This window comes from Sminthopsis crassicaudata, chromosome 3, assembly GCF_048593235.1.
Source record: "Sminthopsis crassicaudata isolate SCR6 chromosome 3, ASM4859323v1, whole genome shotgun sequence".
In the NCBI taxonomy this organism is placed as follows: Eukaryota; Metazoa; Chordata; class Mammalia; order Dasyuromorphia; family Dasyuridae; genus Sminthopsis; species Sminthopsis crassicaudata.
In genome coordinates, this window is record NC_133619.1 from 261,088,448 (window position 1) to 261,111,756 (window position 23,309).

The 23,309-nt window shown below is 36.0% G+C and overlaps 2 protein-coding genes across 5 annotated transcripts in view; one reads left to right on the top strand and one right to left on the bottom strand.

Moving 5' to 3' along the window:
* Window positions 1-7,423: 7,423 nt before the first annotated feature.
* Window positions 7,424-16,120, bottom strand: RWDD2B (RWD domain containing 2B). Of its 4 annotated transcripts, XM_074300627.1 has the most exons (6): window positions 15,837-16,046; window positions 15,407-15,522; window positions 14,352-14,564; window positions 14,199-14,266; window positions 13,685-14,050; window positions 7,424-7,678 (listed from the first exon to the last, which is right to left on the bottom strand). In XM_074300627.1, the coding sequence occupies exons 3-6, from the start codon at window positions 14,556-14,558 to the stop codon at window positions 7,444-7,446; spliced, it is 876 nt and encodes a 291-aa protein (XP_074156728.1). In that variant the 5' UTR covers window positions 14,559-14,564; window positions 15,407-15,522; window positions 15,837-16,046; the 3' UTR covers window positions 7,424-7,443. The 4 variants fall into 4 exon arrangements, with proteins under 4 accessions (XP_074156728.1, XP_074156730.1, XP_074156729.1 ...); XM_074300629.1 differs by lacking the exon at window positions 15,407-15,522 and having other exon boundaries at window positions 15,721-16,120; XM_074300628.1 differs by lacking the exon at window positions 15,407-15,522 and having other exon boundaries at window positions 15,837-16,109.
* The window catches only part of USP16 (ubiquitin specific peptidase 16), a 36,786-nt gene continuing 29,330 nt past the window's right edge, over window positions 15,854-23,309 (top strand). The window contains exon 1 of the mRNA XM_074300613.1: window positions 15,854-15,976. The gene's annotated coding sequence lies outside the window, so the exon portion shown is untranslated. The remainder of the gene's footprint in view (window positions 15,977-23,309) is intronic.

Below are 23,309 nucleotides of genomic sequence, written 5' to 3' on the forward strand. Positions count from 1 at the left end.
CATTTCCCCCTTATGACTACTTTAGCTGCATTTCATAAGTCGTGGTCATTTTGACTGATGAGAATTTCCATTATTTTTATGGTTTGTTCTTTGACCCACCAATTCTTTAGGATTATTAAATCTTCAATTATTATTAAGAATCATGTCATATTCAGTCCTATCTCAATTCTTCTTTTGAACTACCCACTTATTAATGGCAATCTTAGAATATGATTTATACTTCCACATATAAACAATAAACAGTTTGTCTGTAGTGAGATCGGTGAAATTAATCTTTTTGGCTTTTTTTAAACCTGTATTTCTCTTTATATGCTAAATTTTCCATTAAATCCAGGTCTTTTGGCAACAAACTCCTGAAATATAACAATTCGTTTTGTTGTTGTTCAGAATTATGTTTAATTTTGATGTGTATGATCTTTTTTGGTCACAACCCTAGTTCTTTGGCTCTTTGATGTTCCAAGACCTGTACCCTTTTAATGTAACTTCTGCTAAGTTTTGTGTAATTCCAATTATGGCATTGTAATATTTGAATTAAGTTTTTCTTGTTGCTTGTTATATTTTTTTCCTATAAGTTTTTCTGCATAGGATTTCTTTCAGATGATGATAGATTTTTTTCTATTTCTACTTTAAATTCTTGTTTATTAGAACTTTTTTCTTCAATAGTATTTTATTTTTTCAAATACATGTATAGTTTTAAATATTCATTTTTGTAAAATTCTGTGTTCCAAGTTTTTCTCCTTCCTTCTCCCTAGCAGAGTAAAAAAAAATCTGATATAAGTTAAATAAACATATTTCCATATTTATCGTGTTGTACAAAAAAATCAGATCAAAAGGGGAAAAAAACATGGGAAAGAAAAAAAAAACAAGCAAATAAACTTTGATTCATATTTAGTCTTCATAGTTCTTTCTAGATGCAGATGGCATTTTCCACCCCAAGTTCTTTTGGAATTACCTTGAATCACTGTGATTAGGTTTAGATTTAGGGAACCAAAATGAAATTAAGGTTTCTGGTGGTCAGGAAGTTAAATGATAAGGTCTAGTGGCAGGTTTGGGGTTCAGGGTACTAATGGAGAGGTTTGGCTCCCCTGAAGCTCCTTGGGATTTGGCACAAGGGTAAAGAGTTTTGGGGACTCCCTTCTGGTGGCATAGAGATTCTCTGTAAAAGAATTTACAGACCTGAAAACCTAGATTGAGAAAAGGGTTTATTATGGGGATTGGAAGTAAGGTTAGAAATCCTGACAGTGAGGCATCAAGTCTGGTTAGGGAAACAGGTGACAGTAAAGAAATGATGGCACGGGAAAGAGTATTCCAGTGGATAGAGGGCCTGGGCACGCCAAGCATACAGCTGGCATGTTTGGAACCTCTGTAAAGAGAGAGTTTTAGTTTGGTTCTTTTATAATAGGGGCTTTGGCTACAAGCTGAAGGGGGCTTGTGGGTGAAGTCCCAAGTTGGCTCCCAGCTGGGTTTCAGCTTGAGCTGGAATTTGAATTGAATTTAATGAGTTTTAGGATTGAGCTGACCTCACCCAGGTAACAAGGGTAAAATTGTTTGTCCTTTGGGGCAAGGTCCCTCACTGAGGCAGAGTTGAAAGAGATTTTCTCCTTTAAGGATTTTCAAAGTTTTGGGGTCCCTTCTTCATATCTGGCTCCATTTGCCTTCAGTTCTTCCCTCTGGCCTGGAACCCCAATCTAAGAACTTCACTCTCCTATAACTTCCAATAGTTAGCTATGATCCTGCCCCACTGCTTTTACACTTACCAGGCATGAGCTGGTTCCTTCTCACCCAGGACCCCATTTGGGTAGCACAGGTGGACCTAGTGTTCCTTCTCAGAACAGGTTCCCTCAATACTCCCTGATTCAGAAGCCCTAGTCTGTCCAGGTGATAAAAGTTCCTGTGGCTGGGGCACTACTTTTCTGTTATCCCCAGAGCTTGCCACTTGCTGTTTCACGGGGGCCACACCTGGGTCCGGAAGTCTTTCTTGGGCTTTTCTATGATGTCCCAGGAGGACCTCTATTCTACCCTCTTATTTAAATTTTTTAACCATTCTACATTCACCCTGAGGTGCAACTTGGTCTTGTTTTGAGGAAAATCTGGAGAGCTTGAAATCTTCTCATCTACTTTGCCATCTTCCTAGAATCCTCCTTCTTTAAAATTTATTTCTTCAGGGGCAGCTAGGTGACAAAGGCAGTGGACAGAGCACCAACCCTAAAGTAAGGAGGACCTGAGTTCAAATTTGCTCCCATACACATAACATTTCCTATCTCTGTGACCTTGGGCAAGTCCCAGTTGCCTCAGCAAAAAAAAAAAAAAAAAAAAAAAAAAAAGGAAAAAAATGTTCTTCAGAGAACCTTATAGGACAAAAATCTTATTGCACTGTATTCAGTAAAGGATGATTAGTATGATTGTCTTTTTGCTTTTGCTTGTAAAGGTTTTATGCATTTATACCTAGTACAAATGTATCAATACATTTTATTTCAGTAATCACAAGAGAAAGAAAAAAAGAAACAAATATTATTTAAGCACCTACTATGTTCCTGGCACTATGCTTAGCACTTTACAAGTATTATTACCCCCATTTTACAATTGAAGAACTGCCTTTTTTTTGAGGCAGATAGACATTAACTGACTTGCCTAGGACCAAATATATGAGGCCAGATTTGAACTTGTCTTCCTGACTTCCATCCCAGTTTTCTTTCCACTGTGCTACCCAGATGCCTACAGAGGTTTATTATCTCAATTAAAAATCTATATGGGCCTAAAAGTTGTTTCTTCTTTAGTTTTTCATTAGTCTGTTTATGTATGTTTATTGAGGTCTCCTGCTGTTTAGTTTCCATTTCTCTCTAAAATTTGATGAACCTTATATCCATTTAATTTCTATGCACAAATACTAAATAAGAATGTGGACTTGTTTCTGGTGCCTTTAAGCATAAGATAGTATTACTTTTTAAAACCATTTTTGCCATCACTTTTTCCAACATCATGATCATTACTCATGTCTTTTTTTACCTGAACAATATTAGATTTTATTCCATTTTTTTTTTCATTTTAATTGTGAAATGTTGTTTCTTTTTCATTTCCATTTCATTTTGTCAGGTCCACATTCTCCCTCTCCTAACTTTGCTATCTCCCCACCCACTTTGAGAAAGCAAGAAAACCCAAACCCCTTACATATATGTTTGCAGAACAAATTCCTGAATTGGCTATGTCCAAACAAAGCTCAATCTGCACTGTTCACTACTTCTCTATTTGAAGATGGGTAACGTTTGAGTCTTTGTTTCAAATAGGTTTCTATTGAATAACATAGCATTGGTTTCTGCATTCTACTATCCTTTTTCATTTAAAGAATTCATTCCATTTATGTTTATAGTTATAATTGTTAATTATGTATCCTTTTTCAGCCTGTTCTTTTGTACTTTGCCTTTTCTTTAAAAAGATGGTAAATTAGTTTGCCTAAAACTTGTACAAATGACACAGTCTATTCCTGATCCTTTCCCCACTATTCTTCCCCTCTCTTTGCCTGATCATAGATTTTTATTTCTTTTTATTTCATTTCCTGTTCTATCATAAAGTAGAATTTGTTTTGCATGTGACTACTTCCTAAACTGTTCTACTCCATCTTAAACCATTCTTTCCTCTCTTCATATCTCAAGCTATTTTCTTATTAAGTTTATGTAATACTATATCCTGAGGTGTGTGGGTGTGTGCATGTGATCAACGTTCTTTTGTCAGCCCTTCTTTCTCCATTTTTTTAAACCTTTTTATCCCCCATACCCCATGTAAGTTACCTTTTCTTCTTTCTCCTTTTCTCCCTAGTAAGTTTTACTTTCCCCATTCCCTTTTCTTTATATCTTCAAAACTGACTTAAATCATCCCAGGCTCTCTTCCTGCTTTATTTAACTTTCTGTGACCTTTGAAGGTTCTGCTATGGCACTTCTTTCTTCTCATAACATAAAAATATTTCATTTTAATATAGTCTCTTATAATTGATCAAATGTATATATCTGTTTTTCATTTTTTGCATTTCTATTTCAAAATATTGACTTAGTTCCACTTTTTTTTTTTTTTTAAATCAATGTTTGGAAATTCTGTATTTCATTAAAGTTAATTTTTTCCCTTATACAATTTTTATTAGATTTTTTGAGATAAGATTATTCTTGATTGTAAGACACTATTTTGTCTATTTTTGTTTTTTGGAATAAAAGAGTCCTTGCCTCTTTCCTTAAAACTTATTATTGCTGAGGCCATTAGTGCTAGAGCACTATCCCTGGAATTGGAAGAATCTGAGCTGAATTTGCCTTAGACACTTAACATATACTAGTTGTGTGACCCTAATTAGGTCATTTAACTTCAATAGTCCCTACATCCTCCCAAATAGTGATAACTGCCAAATCTAGTGTGATCTTGACTGTGTGATGTTTGGTACTTGAACTTTCTTTTTGCTTACTTGTACTATGTTTTCTTTGACCTGGAAGCTCTGGATTTTGGCTATGATATTATTGAACATTTAATTTTGAAATTTTATTTAGGAAGTTTCCAGTGTATTCTATATTTCACTTTGCCCTTTGGTTCCAAGAGATCTGGCAGTTTTTAATTGTGAATTCTTCAAATATGGAATCCAAATTTTTTTTTTTGATAGTCCAATGAGTATTAGATTACTCCTTGACATTTTATATATGTATATATGTATATAAATACACACATATGCATATATATTTTTGGTGTTTTTTCAAAATGTTTTAAGATTTCTTGTTCTGCCTACCCTATTCTAATTTTTAAGAAGCAAATTCCTGGGTGAGACTTATCACTGTTTGCTCTAAAGTATTAATTCTCCTTGTCATTTCTCTCTATTCATTCCATTTCATTCCTTCCACATTCTCTTGTAATTACTGTGGCTAGGACATTCTTTTCTCTGGCAACTTTCTTTGGAATGGTGAAATAACTATGTTTAAAATTTTGGCTTCTCAAGATTGTTCTATATTATATTCACATTTGGTTTTATTTTCTTATATTTCCAGTCTGTTTCTAGATTAAGGGATTTATGCTTTAGTCAAATTCTGTTCCTGTATTCCTGTATGATATTAGAAAATTTGATCTGGAGGTTCATGGTTAAAGCTAAGTAGGTTCTGCCTTCCAAAGGAATTCTCTGGTCTTATCTTGTTTCAGACCCAAACTACATGAATTTTGGGTTAGGTGCAAGCTGCTAGTATGCAACATGGCACTTTTTCTTTTCAAAATACTGCAAAGATAATTTTCAACATTTTCCCTTGAAAAACTTTGTGTTCCAAAACAGAGATAGTTGGGTTTTCTTTTTCATGCCAAATCAGTTATGGCTGAGCACCTCCTAAGTCAGCTCTTTGCCTCTCGGCCAATTAGATTTATTTTAAATCACCAGAGAGTACCAGACCTTCAATTATGAAAAGCTAGAAAATTTCCCCTTAACTTTCCATGAAGTCACTTGGACTGAAACTCAATAGGGAAAGATCTGTGCATGTTTGAAAGAATGGCATCAGGCAGAAAATGTCTTATTTGCACAGGCTTCACCAATTGGACCCTTATACATTATCTCTTAATTCTTTTAAAATGTCATTGCCCAGAAAAGAACAGCATATACACATTTAGTGGCCAAAAATTTCACCTCCTTAATATATCCCAGAAATGTATTAGCTTTTTTTGGGGTACTATATGAGCTTGAGAAGAAAAAAGCAAGTTCTTTCTTTTTAAAAAAAAAATGTGTTTAGTACTGTTTGGCATGTAGTAGCTACTACTGCTACCTTTTTTCAAGCCACTGATAAAAATATAAAATAGCAAAGGCTCATTTTATAGATAAGGAACTGAGGCAAATAGGGTTAAGTGACTTACCCAGGATCACACAATTAATAAGTTTCTGAGACCAAATTTGAATTCAGGAAGGTGTTTTCTCGAATTCAAATCTAGTACTCTATTGTGCCATTAAACTGCCCCAGGCAAAAAGATAGCTCCCTGGTAGACACCACTGCTTTATTCCTTCTAATCTGACATTGAACCATTAATGACAAATTTTTTATTATTTCCAAATCTATTTATCATCTAAGCCATGCCTCTCCATGTTTTCCACTAAAGAATTTTTTTTTCCTATTCCTATTGCTGCTACTCTCAATTTATATTTACATAGCCTATTATTAGGATCATCTACCTGAATCAAGCATTATAAAGATCACTATAATTGGACTCAGGAAGAATGCCACTTAGTAGTAGCTGTGTGACCACTGGCAAGTTCCTTATTCACTTTGAGCTTTTCTCAACCTTAAGTGTGATAACTCTATATTTATCATATAGAATTGTTGTGTGCTCAAATGACTTTATACAAAATACTATTATCAATTGTTACCTACATGGTCATAATAGATTAATCTTTATCAAATAGCATTTATATCAAGTCATTGGTATAACAATTATAGATTACCATTGTCTCTAGGACAAAATCTGTTTGTTTTTTATTTTAGGCTGTCATTCCAGGCCCATTTTAGCTAATCAACCTTATTTTCCAGCAAGAATTCTCTCTTCCACCTTATTTCTGCCTTGTTCATTATCACTACATTCTATTAAAATCCTACCCATTTTTCCAGAATCAAGGTTCCTTCTTCTATAAAGACTTTGCCAAGTCCACACTCTTCATAATCTAAATTCCTATAGAACTATTTGTAACAAGTTGTCTTGGAACTCCCTTACTTCATTTAATAGCTTCAGAAATTTACCTTATCTTTCTCTCCTGCAAGATAGCACTAGCCTTAAAACTAGAACTACATCTTAAACATATTATGTATTTTCCAGAGTGCCTAGTCCACAAAAAGCATTCACTTGAATTTAAATATCTGGTAGATCTTGAAAAGAGGGCAGTATATTTTAATTTGATGCAACATCTAGATCCTAGTGACATGATGCCTAAATCATGTAGTCTGATCCCTCATTGTGATATGTGATCCTCAATTCTTCAATACTATGTAAATAAAATCTTAAGGCACAATTTTTTTTTTGGTCTGACAATTGTAGGTGAAACTGTACATATCTATTCCCTACTACTTAAAAAAAAAGTATGCAATAAATAAAACATTATTTTTAAAACTCTCAATTGTCAAGGTAGGCATTCAGTTTGTTGACCTGTGCTGATGGCTTTCCTATCATCTATGGGCTTTTGGTTAATATTTTGTGTAGTTCTGGGATAAAGTCAATTAGTGTAGTTTCTCGCTGGATTTCACAATCAATTGGCCTTATACTACTTTTAGCTTTTTATTGGAGTTGGTCTGGGAAGCTGAACTAACTACCTTGTTCTGGTAGCCATCTTGATTAAAAATGTTTAAACACAGCCAGTCCCTCAGCAAAGAAATGTAATAGGAATGAAAATTCAAAAGTCTATTACTGTCAAAAAAAAAAAAAAAAAAGATGATTTATGTACATTTTATTCAACTACTGTCCCTCTATGCCAAAGTAAATCCGAAAAACATCAGCACATCCCCTGGCACTTAAAAATTGATAAAGTTGACCCAAATCCATGTGATTTCCTCTGTTTCCATTTGTATCAAAAACTTTTTCTTCAAAACTAAAAAATTTTCTTTGTTTTTGCATTTCATCATGTGTGCCGTCAAAAGTAATGTCCTCTCGATGACGAATTAAAATTCTCTTCCATGATAATCTTCGGAGTCTGGAAAGAAATTTTTAAAGAAAAATTTTCCAAAATGTAAAATACATTCAGAAACTTTAAAAAATAGAAGCTATACAAGAAAGAATTTGACTCATTTAATAGCTTAGGAAACTTATCTTTCTCTCCTGCAAGATTGCACAAGCCTTCAAAGTAGAACTATATCTTAAACATATTACATATTTTCCATTGTGCCTAGTCCACAAAAAGCATTCACTTGAATTTCAGTGAAAAATCCGTTTTTACTCCATTGTACTTAGGATAAGGACTGATGATCATAGATATAGATATGGGAAAAGATCCTTATTTTAGAGATAAGGAAACTCAGATCCAGAGAGATCAATTGATTTGCTTTTGGTTATACAAAGAAACTGTCAAAAGACAGAATTCAAACCTTGGTTTTCTGACTCCAAATTCAGTACCATGCCATTGGGGTTTTTGGTTTATTTGTATTAGTTTTAATTTTAGGCCAATTATTTAACCTCTAATCCTTAGGATTCTGTAAAATAAGGAAGAAATACTTGCCCTAACTACTTAACAAAGTTGATTGTAAACAAAATATAAAATGAGATATTTGCTAAGTATCCATTAATACAGAGGCAGGAGGATATGTTGGAAAGAACAGTGGACATGGATTTGGGAGATTTGATTCTACCATTTACTAGCTGCACAATATGAGAAAAATTACTTAATAACCTGTGCTTCAGTTACCTCCTCAGTAAAAGAGATAATAATTGTCTTATCTTTCCTTTAGAGTTGTCTCAAGAATTATATAAGACAAAATATATGAAAGTTGTAAAAGTATAGGTTACTATATAGTTACATTTTTATATAAGTATGATGGATGTATACTATTTACTGACCATTTAGGCAAAAAGAAGAAATATGCAAGGAGTCTGAGGAACAGGATTACAAGCTTGACACAGAGGAATAATAATATTGCATATCTTGAGAGTGTTGTTAAGACTCAAGTGAGATAATATTTTGTAAAGTACTTAGCATAGTCCCTGAATCATACTGGCCACTTTTATCTTTAATAATGTCCTCACTTTAAGAATTTCTTTCTTGGAGAAGTGAAGAAAGCAACAAGGAAAAATTCTATTTTGGACTAGTTGCTGGAGTAGAATAATAACAAAAATTGGAGCGAGTGTGAGTTAAGAATTACAAACCTTTAGGATCCTAGTGTTTGTGATAATGAAAAGGAAGGTCCAGCATAATCTGGCATACAAGATAGATAGGATTTCATGGATTAAAATTCTACAGAAGAATTCAACTGAAGAAGGAAGGATCAAATACTTGCATTAATTACATTCTGAAGATACAGAGAAAAACAATTCCAATCAGAAGAAAAAATTGCAGTTGTCTGAGGAGACTGAATCAGCTATACAAAAACTCAGTAAGAAACTAGATTTTCAAAAGATATGTACACAGAAGATGGAAGTGAGAACAGATAACCAAATGAATACCTAAGTACTATCAGAAAAGAATTAATATTGTTAGGGTTCTGAATGAGCTGAACCTGATAAGGAAAGCTAAAAAAAAAAAAAAAATTAGCTATTCTAAGAAAAAGAGAGGGATTATGATGGATACAAAGGAAAATAAATGATAACTAACAACATAGAGAAGGTTCAGTTATTTTATGTCTTTTTTTCTCCACTAAGAACAACCTTTGGATAGATAAGGCCAGGACACAAACAGATAACAGTGAGTTGATAGTAAATAGTAATACAATATGTATATACAATATGGTAAGAGAAACATCAAGCAATCTGTAAGAATTCTAATCACTGAGCCAAGATGAATTATGCCCTTGAGAAATCAAAGAACTGGCAAATGTGATTGCTGAGTCATTGTCAGTGATTTATGAAACACTGTAATGAATAAGAGATATTTTAGGATTGGGGAAGTAAAAATGTCCTAAATTTCAAAAAAAGGCAAGTGTCAAGAATCAACAAAACATAAGCCAGGGAACTTGACTTTGATTACTTAGAAAATTCTAGATTAGAATAATAATTTGAAAACACATATAATTGTGAGAAAAACAAAAACAAAAACAAAAAAAAACCCTAGATCAGGGGTTCTTTAAATTTTTTCCTCATATGACTTTTTGCCCAAGAAATTTTTATGCACCCTTGGGTATAGGGATATTTAAGATCAGTATGCAAATCAAACATATGATAATAAGCCATAATTTTGCCATCCTCACTTTCAGTTACACAACTTCATATAGAGTTATGACCCAGTTTAAGAAGATTTGGGCTAGATGATAGTACAAGATGGATATGGGACTAGATGAATGGCCAGGCTCATATGCCAAGCTGTGCTTGGTTCTGAGCTGTTTTAACATTTCTTCAGTGACATGTAGCTAAAGGCATAATGCCATATTTATCTAGCCTATAGATGACAGAAAGCTGGGACTACTAACTGTTTGAATGTTGACAGAATCCTGGCAATATTGAGCTTACTCTAATAAAATGAAATTTAATCAGGGATAAATATTTTCTTAGATCTGGATTAAAGAGATCAACTTTACAAGTATAAAATGAGGGACATAATTTTTTTCCTGAAAATTATAGTTTGCAGGCTCAGTATGAGGCAGTGGACTATAAGCTTATGATAAGTCAATAGTGTCAGAAAAAAGCAAAAAGCTTTGTTCCATTGTGGAAGAATCCTTCCAGCAATAAGATAGTAACAGTTCCTGTGAACTGTATCTTTGTCAAACCACATCTATCTAAAGTACTGTGTTCAATTTGGGTGTTACAGTTTCCAGAGAACCAGCAGCATGGTAAAAGGTTTTATATCTTAAAAGGAACAATTGAAAAAACTAGGGAGCTTTCCATTTAAGAACAAAATAATCAGACCAAAAAAGTGTCAAGTGCAAGACTTGTTCCATTTGGCTCCTGAGGAACAATGTATAAGTCTCAAAGATTCAAATTTCAGCCTGATTTCAGAAAAGGTTTCTAACTTTAGAATTAAAGTTATCAATAAACGGAAAGGGTGGCCTCAAGAACTGTATACTATTTGTTGGCTATCTTTGTAATAGTTATTCCTTTCTGAGTAAGAGCTGGATTAGATGTACAATGGAAATCTACAAGGACAAGGGAGAAAAGTAACAAAAATGAAAAATATATCTTTCTGTCCTCAGTGTGCTAACCCCAAACTGATTTGCTCTTCCTTTCTTTTTCCTGCTAATTAGCTCAAGCTCCCTAGGGGCTGAGCAAAAAGCAAAGAGATAGCTACTTTTGCTCAGCTTGTATTTGCTAAGTGGTACTGACTGCTGTCTACTTCCATTATTGTTACTCCCTGTGCTAGAAGAAGGGCTCATCTAAGAGCAGGCTTATTTTCATGTGACTTTTTATACCTCATTTTATGGCTGAACTAAAAGTTCACTTGATCAAAGTTACATAGTTAAGTTTGCAATACAGCTTAAACTTCAATCTATCAGACTTCCTAGCTCAGTATTTTCACGAGTGTATGACACTTATTTCTAAACATAATCCTGGATTTTCCCTATTTGCCTCCTCTATGCCTACTTATGAGCTGCTAAATGGAACTTGAGAAAATTGCATGCCATGCTGAATAAGTACACTACAAATTCAAAACTGTTAACCTAAACAAATTTGAGCACACCAAATTCCCCACAGCTATTCCAAACCCTTGCTTCTCTCCTCAAATCTTCCACATCTTCTCTCTTCCTCTCAACCCAGAACCTTGACTTAACTTTATTAAGCAAATTGAGGCTATTTGCTGTTGAGCTTTCCTTCTCGGAATCCTGAGATATCTTCCCATTCTTTTCTCCAAGCCTCCACTCTGATGAAGCAATCCTTCTTACCAATGCCTAAATATGCCCCCAATCCTATCAACTCCAAATTTTCTAGTAGATTTCCCTGTCTATTTAATCTACAATCTCTCTACCTTTGATTCCTTCCCTACTGACTTCAAACAGGCTCAAATCTCGCCATCCTTAAAAACAAACAAAAAAACCCTATCATTCCCCTTAAACCATTATTCTCCTCAGCCAAACTCCTAAAAAATGCTGACTGCAATCATTGCCTCTATTTCTCTTCTGAAACCTGGCTTCTGATCCTATCACTCAAATGAAACGGTTCTCCAAACTCACCTTTTAATTGCCAAATCTTATTTTTCTTTCTCAGTCCTCATTTTTCCTGACCTTCCTGCTGTTTATCAATTTCTCCTCTAAGATATGCTCTTCTTTCTGGATTTTGATGACCCTATTTTCTACTGGTTCTTTATCTATCCAAATGTTCCTTTTTAGTTTTCTTTTTGGTTCAACTTCCATATCAGGACTTCTAATGATCAATGTAACCTAAGAGTCCATCCTAGGATTTCTTTTAATTTCCCTCTACATTCTATACAGATGATTCACCAACATATACATCAAGCCAAAATTCTCTTCTGAGCTCTAGGCCCACATTAACTGCCTACTGAATTTTTTAAAGTGCATGTTCTAGACACATCTCAAATTCATTATATCCCCAAAAGAACTTATCATCCTATGTAATGTTCTTTTCTCTAAATTGTAATCGTTCTCTGGGAACAGGTTTCTTGGGGAGCTTCTGGAGGCAGCCTTAGTTTCAGTTCAGTCCAATAATCCCAAATGCAGCCAGGAGTCCAGATCCTTTACTCTCTTCAAATCTTATCTCCTTCACTTGGGGCTCGGCTAGTAGAAAACTACTGGATCTTGGTTTCAGTGTTCTCCACAGGACAGCCTGCCACCACTTCTCTGTCTTCCTTCATTCTGCCTTACTTGTGAATCTCCCTGACTGAATCCTGACTCAATCTCCTGAAGTCCTCCTTGGCCCTGAGAGCTTCTTGATTATACGCTGCACCCTGAGCACACACCAATCATTACATCACTAGGAAACCATTATTTGTTGTAGGATTAAATCAATGCTAAATTAGATTTAACCATTGTCCTCAATTCCATTCAGTACCTTGTTTCAAGTTCTGGCCCATAACATCTCTTTGTAGGATCAGATCAATCATACTGAAACATGCTAAATTAGATAATTATTTTCTCTATCCATTCCAGTGACTTAGCACCTTATAAGAATCCTAATAATCCTCACTACCCCCGACCCATTCTATCCAACAACAATCCTATTTGTGGTAAAAGGTACAATCATTCTTTCCATCTTCAAGGTTCATAATCTTAGTATTATCTTGAACCTCTTCATTTTCATTCAACTCACATACATGATCCATTACAACATCTTGTTATTTTCTGTTCTTACATTCTCACATCCAATTCCTTTTCTCTACTCACACAGCTACCATCTTGTTTTAGGCCTTCATAATTTTTTACCAAGATTACTGCAATGGTCTCCTAAATGGAGCTCCTGTCTTAAATATCTCCCCACTCCAATTTATCCTCCACTCAGCTGAAAAATTATTTTAAGTGGAGATTTGACCATGTCACTTCCCTCCTCAATAAATCTCAGTGGTTCCATTGCCTCTGGGATTCAATATAAATTCCTCTAATGTGTTTAAAAATTTTCATAATTTGGCTTTAAACATTCTGTCCAGCCTCATTATGTTAGTTTTCTTCCAATATTCTACAGTTAAACCAAATTAGCTTTTTCTTTTTTCTTTTTTTTTTTTTCTACACTGAACTCCATCTCCAATGTCATTGCCCTGGTTTTCACATATAACTGAAATGTACTTCCTTCTCACCTTCACCTAAGATCTTTCACTTCCCTCAAGACACAGCTCAAACACAACTATCTTACCAGAAAACTTTCCTGATTACTCCAGTTGCTAATATTTCCCTCCCTCCCAAGAGAACATAAGTTCCTTAAAAAAAAAAAATTCATTTTTTTGTCTTCGGCTTTCTAAAGTCTAGCATTGTTCTTGGGTACATAGATGGCAATCAGTTCTTATTATTACTTAATCACCTAATTATTACTTTGTTATTATGTAATAACAAATACAGCATCATGAGTTCTATGATAATATTTTGGGAGGAGGGGCCACAAAAAATAAACAAACCTTGCCCAGAACTCTTCACATGTACTTTGTGAACCTTCAACACAAATAACCCCGGGCTTCCCAGGCATGCTAAATCCAGAGAGGGAGAGATCCTTTGCCCATTCCATAATATATTTCCTTTTTTGCTTGTTGTAAATATGATGGCTATAGATCCAAAGTCTGGTGAAAATGACATCTGTTGAACAAGTTGGATTTGTGGTGGTGATGGTGGAAGATGTGGGTTCTTTTTTGATATAAGCTGATGCATGTTCTTTAACCCATTCTGTTGCATTTAGTATACAGACTTCTCCACAGTATCCTTTTTGAAGGTAGGCAGTTAGGTCTGTGTTCAACTGAGCCTGTTGGGTTCTATTTAATGAAAGTGATCTGATGAAAAACATAAGCAGAGAAAAACTTTTCTTAATTTTCTTATGCCAAATCTTGAAAATATTAAGAGTATTTCTTAGTTCTTTATGGTAATCTTTGGCAAAGAGTCTCTATAACATTTATTGTTGTTGTATGTTCCATAACATACCTGACAGTAATTTCAGGCAGGACTGTGGGATATTTAAAAGGGAGGGCACAAGATAAAGAAAACATAACCTGAAAATGAAGAACAATAACATTTTAGGACTTTGCACTAACAACTGCTATCTCTACATTTCCTTTAAAAATGAAAGTACATTACCATAGATTCGTCAGAAATCTCTACTTTTATATTTATAGTAAAGTGAACTTTTGAAGATGGAATTTCTGTGGTCCTCATTTCCACGTAGTCTTTCAGTTCTGCTAAAGCCAGATGATCATGCACTACGAATTCATTCTCATCTGGAAACATGCTAGACAACAGGTCTAATTCAGATAGCTGAGCTTCAGCTTGCTGAACTTCAGTCATTTTTGGCTGTTTAGGGAAATGAGATTTTAAAAAGATATTTTAAAAACATGATTTCTGATAAAGCAAATATAAAATAATCAGGCCTTCAAAATTGCATTTGTCATTAAGTCTCAAATTTAACTATATCTATTATTTCTCCTTTACCTCAAATTCAGTTGCAATTTGAAGGGAGATATTCAAACAGTGTAGGAGTCTGAAGTAGAAGTATGATGCATATACTAAACTTATTGGTAAGAAAGGAAAGTGGCCCACAAGTCCAAAGATCATAGCAGTAAATCTGGCCAGAATGGACTGAGTCCTCTAAAAAAGTCATTTTGGGAGAGTCACGATGACATTTGGTATCTCCAGGAACAAGTTAAATTTTCTAGCAGGTACTAGAAGGTTTAGAAAACTTGAAGGAACTAGGATCACACATTTAGGGCTGTATCCAAAGGAACTTTGGAAGTCATTTAATCGAACTCTTTTTTTATAAATAAGATTACTGATATCCAGGAAGGGAAAAACAAGGGAATAGGAGAGTAAGGATTTGAAACTAGGAGCTCTGCCTATAATAATTCCAGTTATCTCCTTTGTATCACAGCAGAGAGGTTCTCGGACGACAGAATGGAAAGGGGATCAGAAGACACTAACTAGCAGGTGGGCAGAGGAGTTGGTCTCCTCCCATTTCCCCGTACATCTATTCAATTAATTGGAAAAGGAGCGACCTGTCAATAGTTTAGAAAAGAGGGGTGTCTCGGGCACTTCCCCTCCAGAAAATTGGACAACGCTGCAAGACGACTCCTACACCACGCCAGTCTGCCGTGCTGGTTCGGACTAGGGAGGAATTTCGCTGCTTTTTCTATGCTCACCTAAGGTCTGATCACAGATGTGAGTCTCTCTCATTCCCCACCCCACGTCTCAAGTTCTGGCGCTGCCCGAAAGGTACGAACTCCCCGTTTTCTTGCCATACAGAACCTGAAAAGTCCTGCAAAGGCCAACGTAGAATCTGTTTTTCCAGCAAAATGGATTAGAATTAAATAAGAATTCTCCGGATCCCAGTCCTTTAAAAAACGGCTTGGGAGGTCCTAGGTAAATTGAGGAGCTGCAAGGTTTTGAACTAAATATCTCTCCCACTAAGAATACTGCAACAGAATTAGAGGTTCTGGAAGGTCCGGCAAGTTACCTGCCCAAAGGCTAGGAAGCAGGACTTCCGGGTCCTCCCCTCTGCGCGCGCATCTCGAGGAGGCCCGGTGGTTCGCGCCGGGAAGAATTAAACATTTAATTCCTATCCCATAATACCCTTTTCCGGAAATTAACTCGGGGCCTCGGGCTGCTCTGGGCGTAGATTTCGTCGTGGTAGAGTCGTCACTTAGAAGAGGTGGGGCCGAAGGGTAATCGCGGACTCTTTAGAGGGGCAGCTATGGGAGCAGTATCTGTAGGTGAGTCCCGTTCCCCTTGACACGCCATTCGCGCCGCTCCTCGTCCTCCGGACCGTGAGTCTCCCACCCGTCCCTTCTTTTCCTTAGACCCGCGGCTGCTCTCTTTAGGGCCTTTTCCTCCTTCCTCGAGTTCTTTGCCCAACTGCAGCTCTCCAGTCCTACTGGCTGCGTGTTCCATCAGTTAAGTGAGTTGTCCAATGAGAGAAGTCGATGGTGGCTTCCCCTTCTCTCAGTTGAGGCGACCACTGGGTTTGAGACCTTAAAGTTGCACAGTTGCTGGGTAGCACCGTTTGGGGGGCGAGGTTCGGTACTCACGGGCAGCTTCGGGAAACCACGTGGTAGGAAGAGCTTTTGTGGTAGCTCTCACGTGGTGCTAGCCGGGGTACCCTCCTTGAACTCTTGGGGGCTAGTATTTGGATGTAATCTTCCCGGCCCTGCTTCCTGCAGGTCCTGTGACTATTAAGAGTCTTTACTGTCACTTCTAATTCTAAAGTTTTGTGGTCTGCAACAAACATAAGAAGGCCATACTGAAGAGCTAGTGATTACATTCAAAGGACATGTTGTATAGTTTGAGGGAGAAGAAATTGACAGGGAGGAAGAGGAATGAAAGAGACGAGGATGGGAGCCTGGACTTGTCTAACTGGTTGAGGTGTGGTGTGCACTACCTTAAAGATATAATTTACCTAAAGTTGCTTCCTCTAAAACTCTCACACTTAATGGCTTTAATGTATCTGATGCTGCAGACTTGTAATGTATATTTGAAGCAGCAGTATACTTGCTTTCGTGATGTTCTGTATAGTTGTAAAATGCTGAGTATTTCTCACTCTAGGATTTGTCCCTGGAATATCTTACTATATATTGAGTAGTTGAATCCTAAATACTTATTCATCATCTACTTTACACTAGTATTCTGCTAAGTGCTGTGAGAAAATGCAAAAGAAGATAATAGAGACTTCAATCAATCAATAAACATCATGTGCCTATTTGTATCAGGCACTTTGCTGGTTTCTCCCAAGAAAAGTTATATTCTCTTGAGGGAGACAATGAATACATATGTAAAAGGCACGTATAAATTAGATACAAAGTAGCTTTGGATGGAAAGGCACTGGCAGTGAAAGGAACTATAAAAGGCTTCCTGTAGAAAATCAGCACTTGAGCTGAATTTTAGAGGAAGCCAAGGATTACAAGAGTAAGGTAAAAAAGAGAACATTCTAAGCATGAGAGGACAAGGCCAAGAGTCAGAAGTAAAAGTTTGAGCAACACCTGTGAGAGAAAACAAGTAGATTATTATGGTGGAGGACTAATGTATAAGACTAAAAAGTTAGGAAGGGCCCAGGTTTTGAAGAGGATTGAATCCCAAAACAGTTTGTATTTTACTCTGGTGATAATATGGAACAACTGGAGTTTTTTAATTGATTTGGGACGGGAAGATGACATGGCCAGATTTGTATTTTAAAAAGATCACTGTAGTGACAGTGTTATGGAGGATGGATTGAAATTTGGAAATGTGTAGCTCAAATTGGTGAGTGGTCACCACTTAATAAAACTAGAGAGATCTACAGGAGCAAAGCAAAAGTTTATTGTACATTCTGGAGAGAATCAGGTGTCCCTCCTGTCGATCCAGCAATCGGAAGGGAGGAGGTACCTTTTAGGACAGGCTTGACTTTAAATCATCGGTTCTCAAACTATAGCCAGCACGCCAGATGTGGCCCATTGAGGACGTTTATGTGGCCTGCTGGGTTATGGCAAATGGACTGAGGGGCAGAGACAGAGTGTGAGGTTTTGTTTTTACTAAAGTCTGGCCCTCCAACAGTCTGAGGGACAGTGAACTGTCCCCCTATTTAAAAAGTTTGAGGACCACTGCTTTAAATAGTCCCTAACACAAATACCCCTCCCAGCACTGACCATCATCCTCATTGGTCGAGAATTTTAGATTCTAAAGGGGGAACTACCCAAGAAATTGAACTTGGCCAATAAGTACATAGTTGCCCATATTTGACAAAAATAGGGAGAAAATGATGTTATGGGAGTATAGCAGGAAGGGGACTTACATATGCCCTTGAGATTGATCAATGCTCAAAGACCTTCAGGCCTACTCCAATTCTGAAGTAGATGAAATGAAACCTTACTCAATTTTCACTACTGTCTTGGGAGATCTCACCTCATCTGGTTCAGAAAGCTTCAGGAGAAAGCAGGGAGACCATTTAGAAGGCTGTTGTAATAATCCAAATCAGAAGTAATGACAGCCTAAACTAGGTTGTTAGCTGTGTGAATGGTGAGAAAAGGACATTATTAGGAGAGATTGTGAATTTGAGAACAAGAATTAGCATTTATATAGCACTTTAATGTTTACAAAACATTTTATAAAATGGAATCTCATTTTGCCCTCACAAAAACCCTGAGAGAAAGGTGCTATTATTATTGTTTCTATTTTAGGTATGTTATTTCTTTTACAGATAAGGAAACTGAGGCAGATAAGGTGCACAAGGTCACACAGCAAATGTTTAAAGTTGGATTTGAACTCTGATCTTCCTGACCATAAGTCCAACACTTTCATCCATGGTACCACTTACCTGCCTCAACTGTACAGTGAAACGCTCAACTGTTGTAGAGCTTGTTTGGAAGAATAATTTTGTTTTTGTTTGTTTTTAGTGTATCTAGGTCAAATAGATTATATTATCTAATGGGCTCCTTGTGATATGAGATTGATCTTCATGAAAGCGTTTAGAGAAGATATATTGATCTGAGAGGATATATAACAATACAGGACAATAAATTAAATCTTAGATATAAGATTTAAGTGACAGTATGAATTGTACAGTGAGTGTTTAAGGAGTTCAGAGAAACAAAAAGGCCAATGTGGACTGGATTAGTTAGAAAAACCATCATGGGAGATATAACACTTAAACCTAAGTCTTAGAGATTAGAGTAACAATTGGCCAGGGAAAAAAGAATGACATTTTATAATTATGGGGAAACCCTGAAACTGAGCTACCCTGGAGGGTGGGGAGAAGTCATGAGGTAAATGCTTGAGAAACTCCTTTAAGGGGAGAAATTCTCCTTGAACTCTGGATGAACTTCTTTAGGAGAGGCCTGCCTCTGGGAATCAAGATAGAGTGGTTTCATTCTGTTATCTTGGTGGGCTACTTCTATTGAGCTGAAAATTGGCTTAGGACCATTCCCAGTAAATGGTCCCATTCTATTGGAAATCTAGGCCTGGGGGCAGTGACAGCACTGAGGTTGAAATTTCTGTCTCAGATTTCCTTATAAAAAAGGCAATTTTAAACTCATTTCTTTGTAGAGGAACAATGTTATTTCTTCCTTGGCATTCACTTCATTTGGAAGTAGTTCATTCTGAGTACTATACAATCTGAAGAGACTCTGGCAAGCCTAAGTCTTCTCTGATCATATTACCACACCTTCCTTCCAAATCCCCACCTCTATGTTTTGCTTTTTGTTTCTTATTCTAAGTCCTCATTTCTGAATACATTTTACAATCATTTACAAGTCTGAATCTCCCACTCCTGATTACATTTTCCTTTTATCAGTTTTATTTGCCTCTTCTAACCTCCATTTCTTAAGTTTCAGTTTTATTTTTCTAATTTAGGTTTCATTTCTCTGTTTCTCTAGTTGAGTTTTCATAACTCTGTGGAAATCCAATTTCCATACTAATTCTGTGAGAATTCTTCCCTTGACAGCTCCCTTTGTCAGTCTACCTAGATCTCTGATTCAAAAATGGGTACTGGATACCAAAGCTACAAATTGGTACTTTTTTCCTACATGGTACAGGAAGTACCCAAGAATAGATCTGGAACCTTCTTTTGCCTTGGTGCACAAGTACTTTGTGGGTATTAGAGTGTTCCATAACAGAATACTTTTAGCCAGACTCCATTTCTAATATCCTAAGAACTCTGAATTAGTTTCCCTGATCTAACTTGTACTGGACAAATGATTCATTGACTTTTTCCTCATAAGTATTCAGTCTGGTGAGTCTTCTAGATATTTTTGCAGAAGCTTGGAAATAGGGTGATGGAGTAGTCTTCCTTTAACTGTACCATCTTGGCTCTACCTTCCAATTCCTAATAAATAAAACTTCTGAAAAGTTCCAGACTTTCATACCTTACATGCCTTTGCAGGGTGGGTAAGGAATGAAAGTATTTACAAAAATATTCATCTATTTCATTTAAATTACCAGTTTTGTTGGCCTCTAGTTGGGCATAATATCTCCTAATAATTATTTATAGATAAAATAAGTGCTTAAAGGATAGACTTCCTGGAAGCTTGGTGTATTGGCAGGAGGGGTCTGTCTCATTTGGGTAGCAGAGGAGCTCAATCCAGGACTGGAAGTTTCCCAGCAGGCCAGCAGCAAGCCCTACCTTGGCAAATCATCAAGAGAACTGGAGCTCCTGTGGGGTAAAGCAGGTAGACACCAACACTGCACCTTCTACATGCACTGGCATAGCCAGTGTAGCTTGTGGACTCTGACTCCAGGAACCAAGTTCTTCAGTGTGGCCCTGGGTAAACACGCATCTCCCAGCAGCCAGACCTCAGTGTGCTTAAGCACAGCTCCTGGCAAGTAGGTAGATACTAATCCAGTGGGTACCTGGACTAAAAAAGAAAGCCTGCTATGTGCTTTCAGTATAATTCCAGGGAAATGCAGAAACACCCCATCAGACTTCAGCACATTCCAGATACCACCACTAGGACCCCAGCTCTGCACCATATAAACTGTCAGACCCCTAGGGCCACTTGGAGCACCTGCCATTTCAAACACCACTTAAGTGTCCCTTGGGCTTCAGGGCAACAGCAATGTAGCACTAGGTGACAGCCAGAGTCTGCAGCCACTGACACAAGAAGCCTGAAACAGTACTCCTTCCCTCCTGGGAACAAAGTTCAGATTTAAAAGAAGGGAAAAAGGCGAAGAAAGATGAGCAAAAACAACAAAAACCACAAAAAATTATTATGATGACAAAAAAGACCAAGACAAACTCAGAAGAGAACAACAGTATCAAAATACCTGTGAGCAAAACCCCAAAGAAAAATAGGATTGGCTTCAATCCTAGAAAAAAATCATGGAAGAGCCTAAAAGGGAACTTAAAATCATATTAAGAGAGGTAGAAGAAAAATTTGGAAAAATAAATGAGAGAGATGGAAGAGAATTATGAAAAAAAAAAAAGAGTCAACAGCTTGAAAAACTACTTAAAAAGTAGAATTGGCCAAATGGAAAAGAAAGTACTAAAGTGAATGATGAAAAACACCATTTTAAAAGTTAGAATTGGTCAAGTGGAAGCTAATGACTCTTAGACATCAAGAATCAGTCAAATTCACAATGAAAAAATAGAAGATATAAAATACTCATGGGAAAAACAACTGACCTGAAAAATAGTTCTAGGAAAGATGATATTATCATTGGACTACTTGAAAGCCGTAATCAAAAGGAGAACTGGATAACATTTTTCAAGAAATTATCAAGGAAGTGGCCTGATATCCTGAAATCAGAGGGCAAAATAGGCATTAAAAGAATCCACTGATTACCTCGGGAAAGAGATGCCAAACTAAAAACTGCAAGGAACTTTATAGTCAAATTTCAGAACTGTTAAATGAAGGAAAAAATACTACCACATGGCTAGAAAGAAACAATTCATGTATCAGGGAGTCACAGTGAGGATTACATAGGATTTAGCAACTATAATATTGAAGGATTAGATCATAAAGCATGATATTCCAGAAGGCAAGGGAGCTAGAACTACAACTGAGAATCATTTATCTGGCAAAATTAAGCATAATTCATCAAAGAAAAAATGGTCATCCAATGAAATAGAGATTTCAGATTTTCATATGGAGATGACCAGAACTAAACCAAAAATTTGATGTAACTATTCTTAGGTATTACTAAAATGATTATTCAAAATGATTCCAAAGGAATTGAGGTAAATCTATCTATCACCAGATAAAGAACTGATGGTCTGAATGCAGACCAAAGAATGCTTTTTTAAACATTGAAAAACATGTTAGACCCTGAAGGCTTTAGAAAAACATGTTAAAAATTGTTAAGTGTAATTAGAAAAATATATTTCACAAGTTAAAAATTACAATAAATCTCTAAGAAAAATAAAAAGTAATTCTCATTAACATTTTAATAGCTATCAAATACCACGACTTTCAACATCTCTGTTTCACTTACCTGATGGTATACAAATCATACAAATAATCATACAAAATTTGTCTTCTAAATTTATCTTGATCAATGTGATACCGTTGACTCCTTTCTAGGAGGCAGAGCCAAGATAATGGAATAGGAGGTCGACTTTAGCTTTTTCTCCTCCATAACCCCCAAAATGACATCATTGTTGTTGAATCATTTTTCAGTAGTGTCTGATTTCATGAGCTCTGAGGGGTTTTTTTTTGGGCAAAAATATGGAATTGGCTTGCTTTTTCTTTTTCCAGTTCATTTTATAGCTGAGGAAACTTGAGGCAAATAGGGTGAAATGACTTCCCCAGGGTCACATAACTAGTAAATGTCTGAGGTTGAGAATTTCTGATTTCAAGATCAGAATTTTATTTACTGTACTACCTTGTCGCCCCCTGGGGTGCAGTCAAAGCAATACTTCTAGGAAATTGTGCAATAACTCTCACTGCTTATAGCAGAAAAAGAGAGAAAGACTAGATGAACAAATTGAGCTCAAAACTAAAGTAGAAAAACAAGAAATGTAACAACCCTAATTAAAATCCAAGTTGAAGTCCTGTAAATCAAAGAAAATAAAGAAAACACTAAACTGATAATTAAAAGGAACTAGGATGTTGCTGTTAGTTTTTTTAAACAAAGAATAAAACAAATAGCTAATTTTTTAAAAAATTACTAGTAGTGACATCGAAAAGCATCAATTGATAACCAAAGTATATAAGCAATTTTTTTTTATTAATTAGGCATTTTATTTTTAAATAGTATTTTCTGCCCAGTTACATGTGAAGAAACTTTTTAGCATTTATTTTTTTTATAAGATTTTGAGTTCCTTCCTTTCCTTCTTCTCTTCTAAAACTAGTGAGCAGTTTGATGATTATATTTGTTATATTTGTGCTATCATGTCATGTGGTAAAAGAAGAAAGTGATCCATATTGGATTTAACATATTTTAACACATATAACATATTGGATTTCTTGCCATCTAGAGTAGGGGGTGGGAGGAAGGAAGGGGTAATGTGAAACACAAGACTATGCAAGGGTCAGTGTTGAAAATTATCCGTGTATATGTTTTGAAAATAAAAAGCTTTAAAAAAAAAAAAAGAAGTGATCAAAAGGAAAAAAGAAACCTACAAAATAGTCTTAATCTTAT

Excerpts from the sequence above, each read along its gene's own strand:
- RWDD2B (XM_074300629.1), bottom strand. The coding sequence starts at position 14,558 with ATGACTGAAGTTCAGCAAGCTGAAGCTCAGCTATCTGAATTAGACCTG. Across the intron at positions 14,051-14,198 it reads CTGCCTGAAATTACTGTCAG|ATCACTTTCATTAAATAGAA; the intron begins GTATGTTATGGA and ends GTTTTTCATCAG. Across the intron at positions 7,679-13,684 it reads TGTGAAGAGTTCTGGGCAAG|ACTCCGAAGATTATCATGGA; the intron begins GTTTGTTTATTT and ends ATTTCTTTCCAG.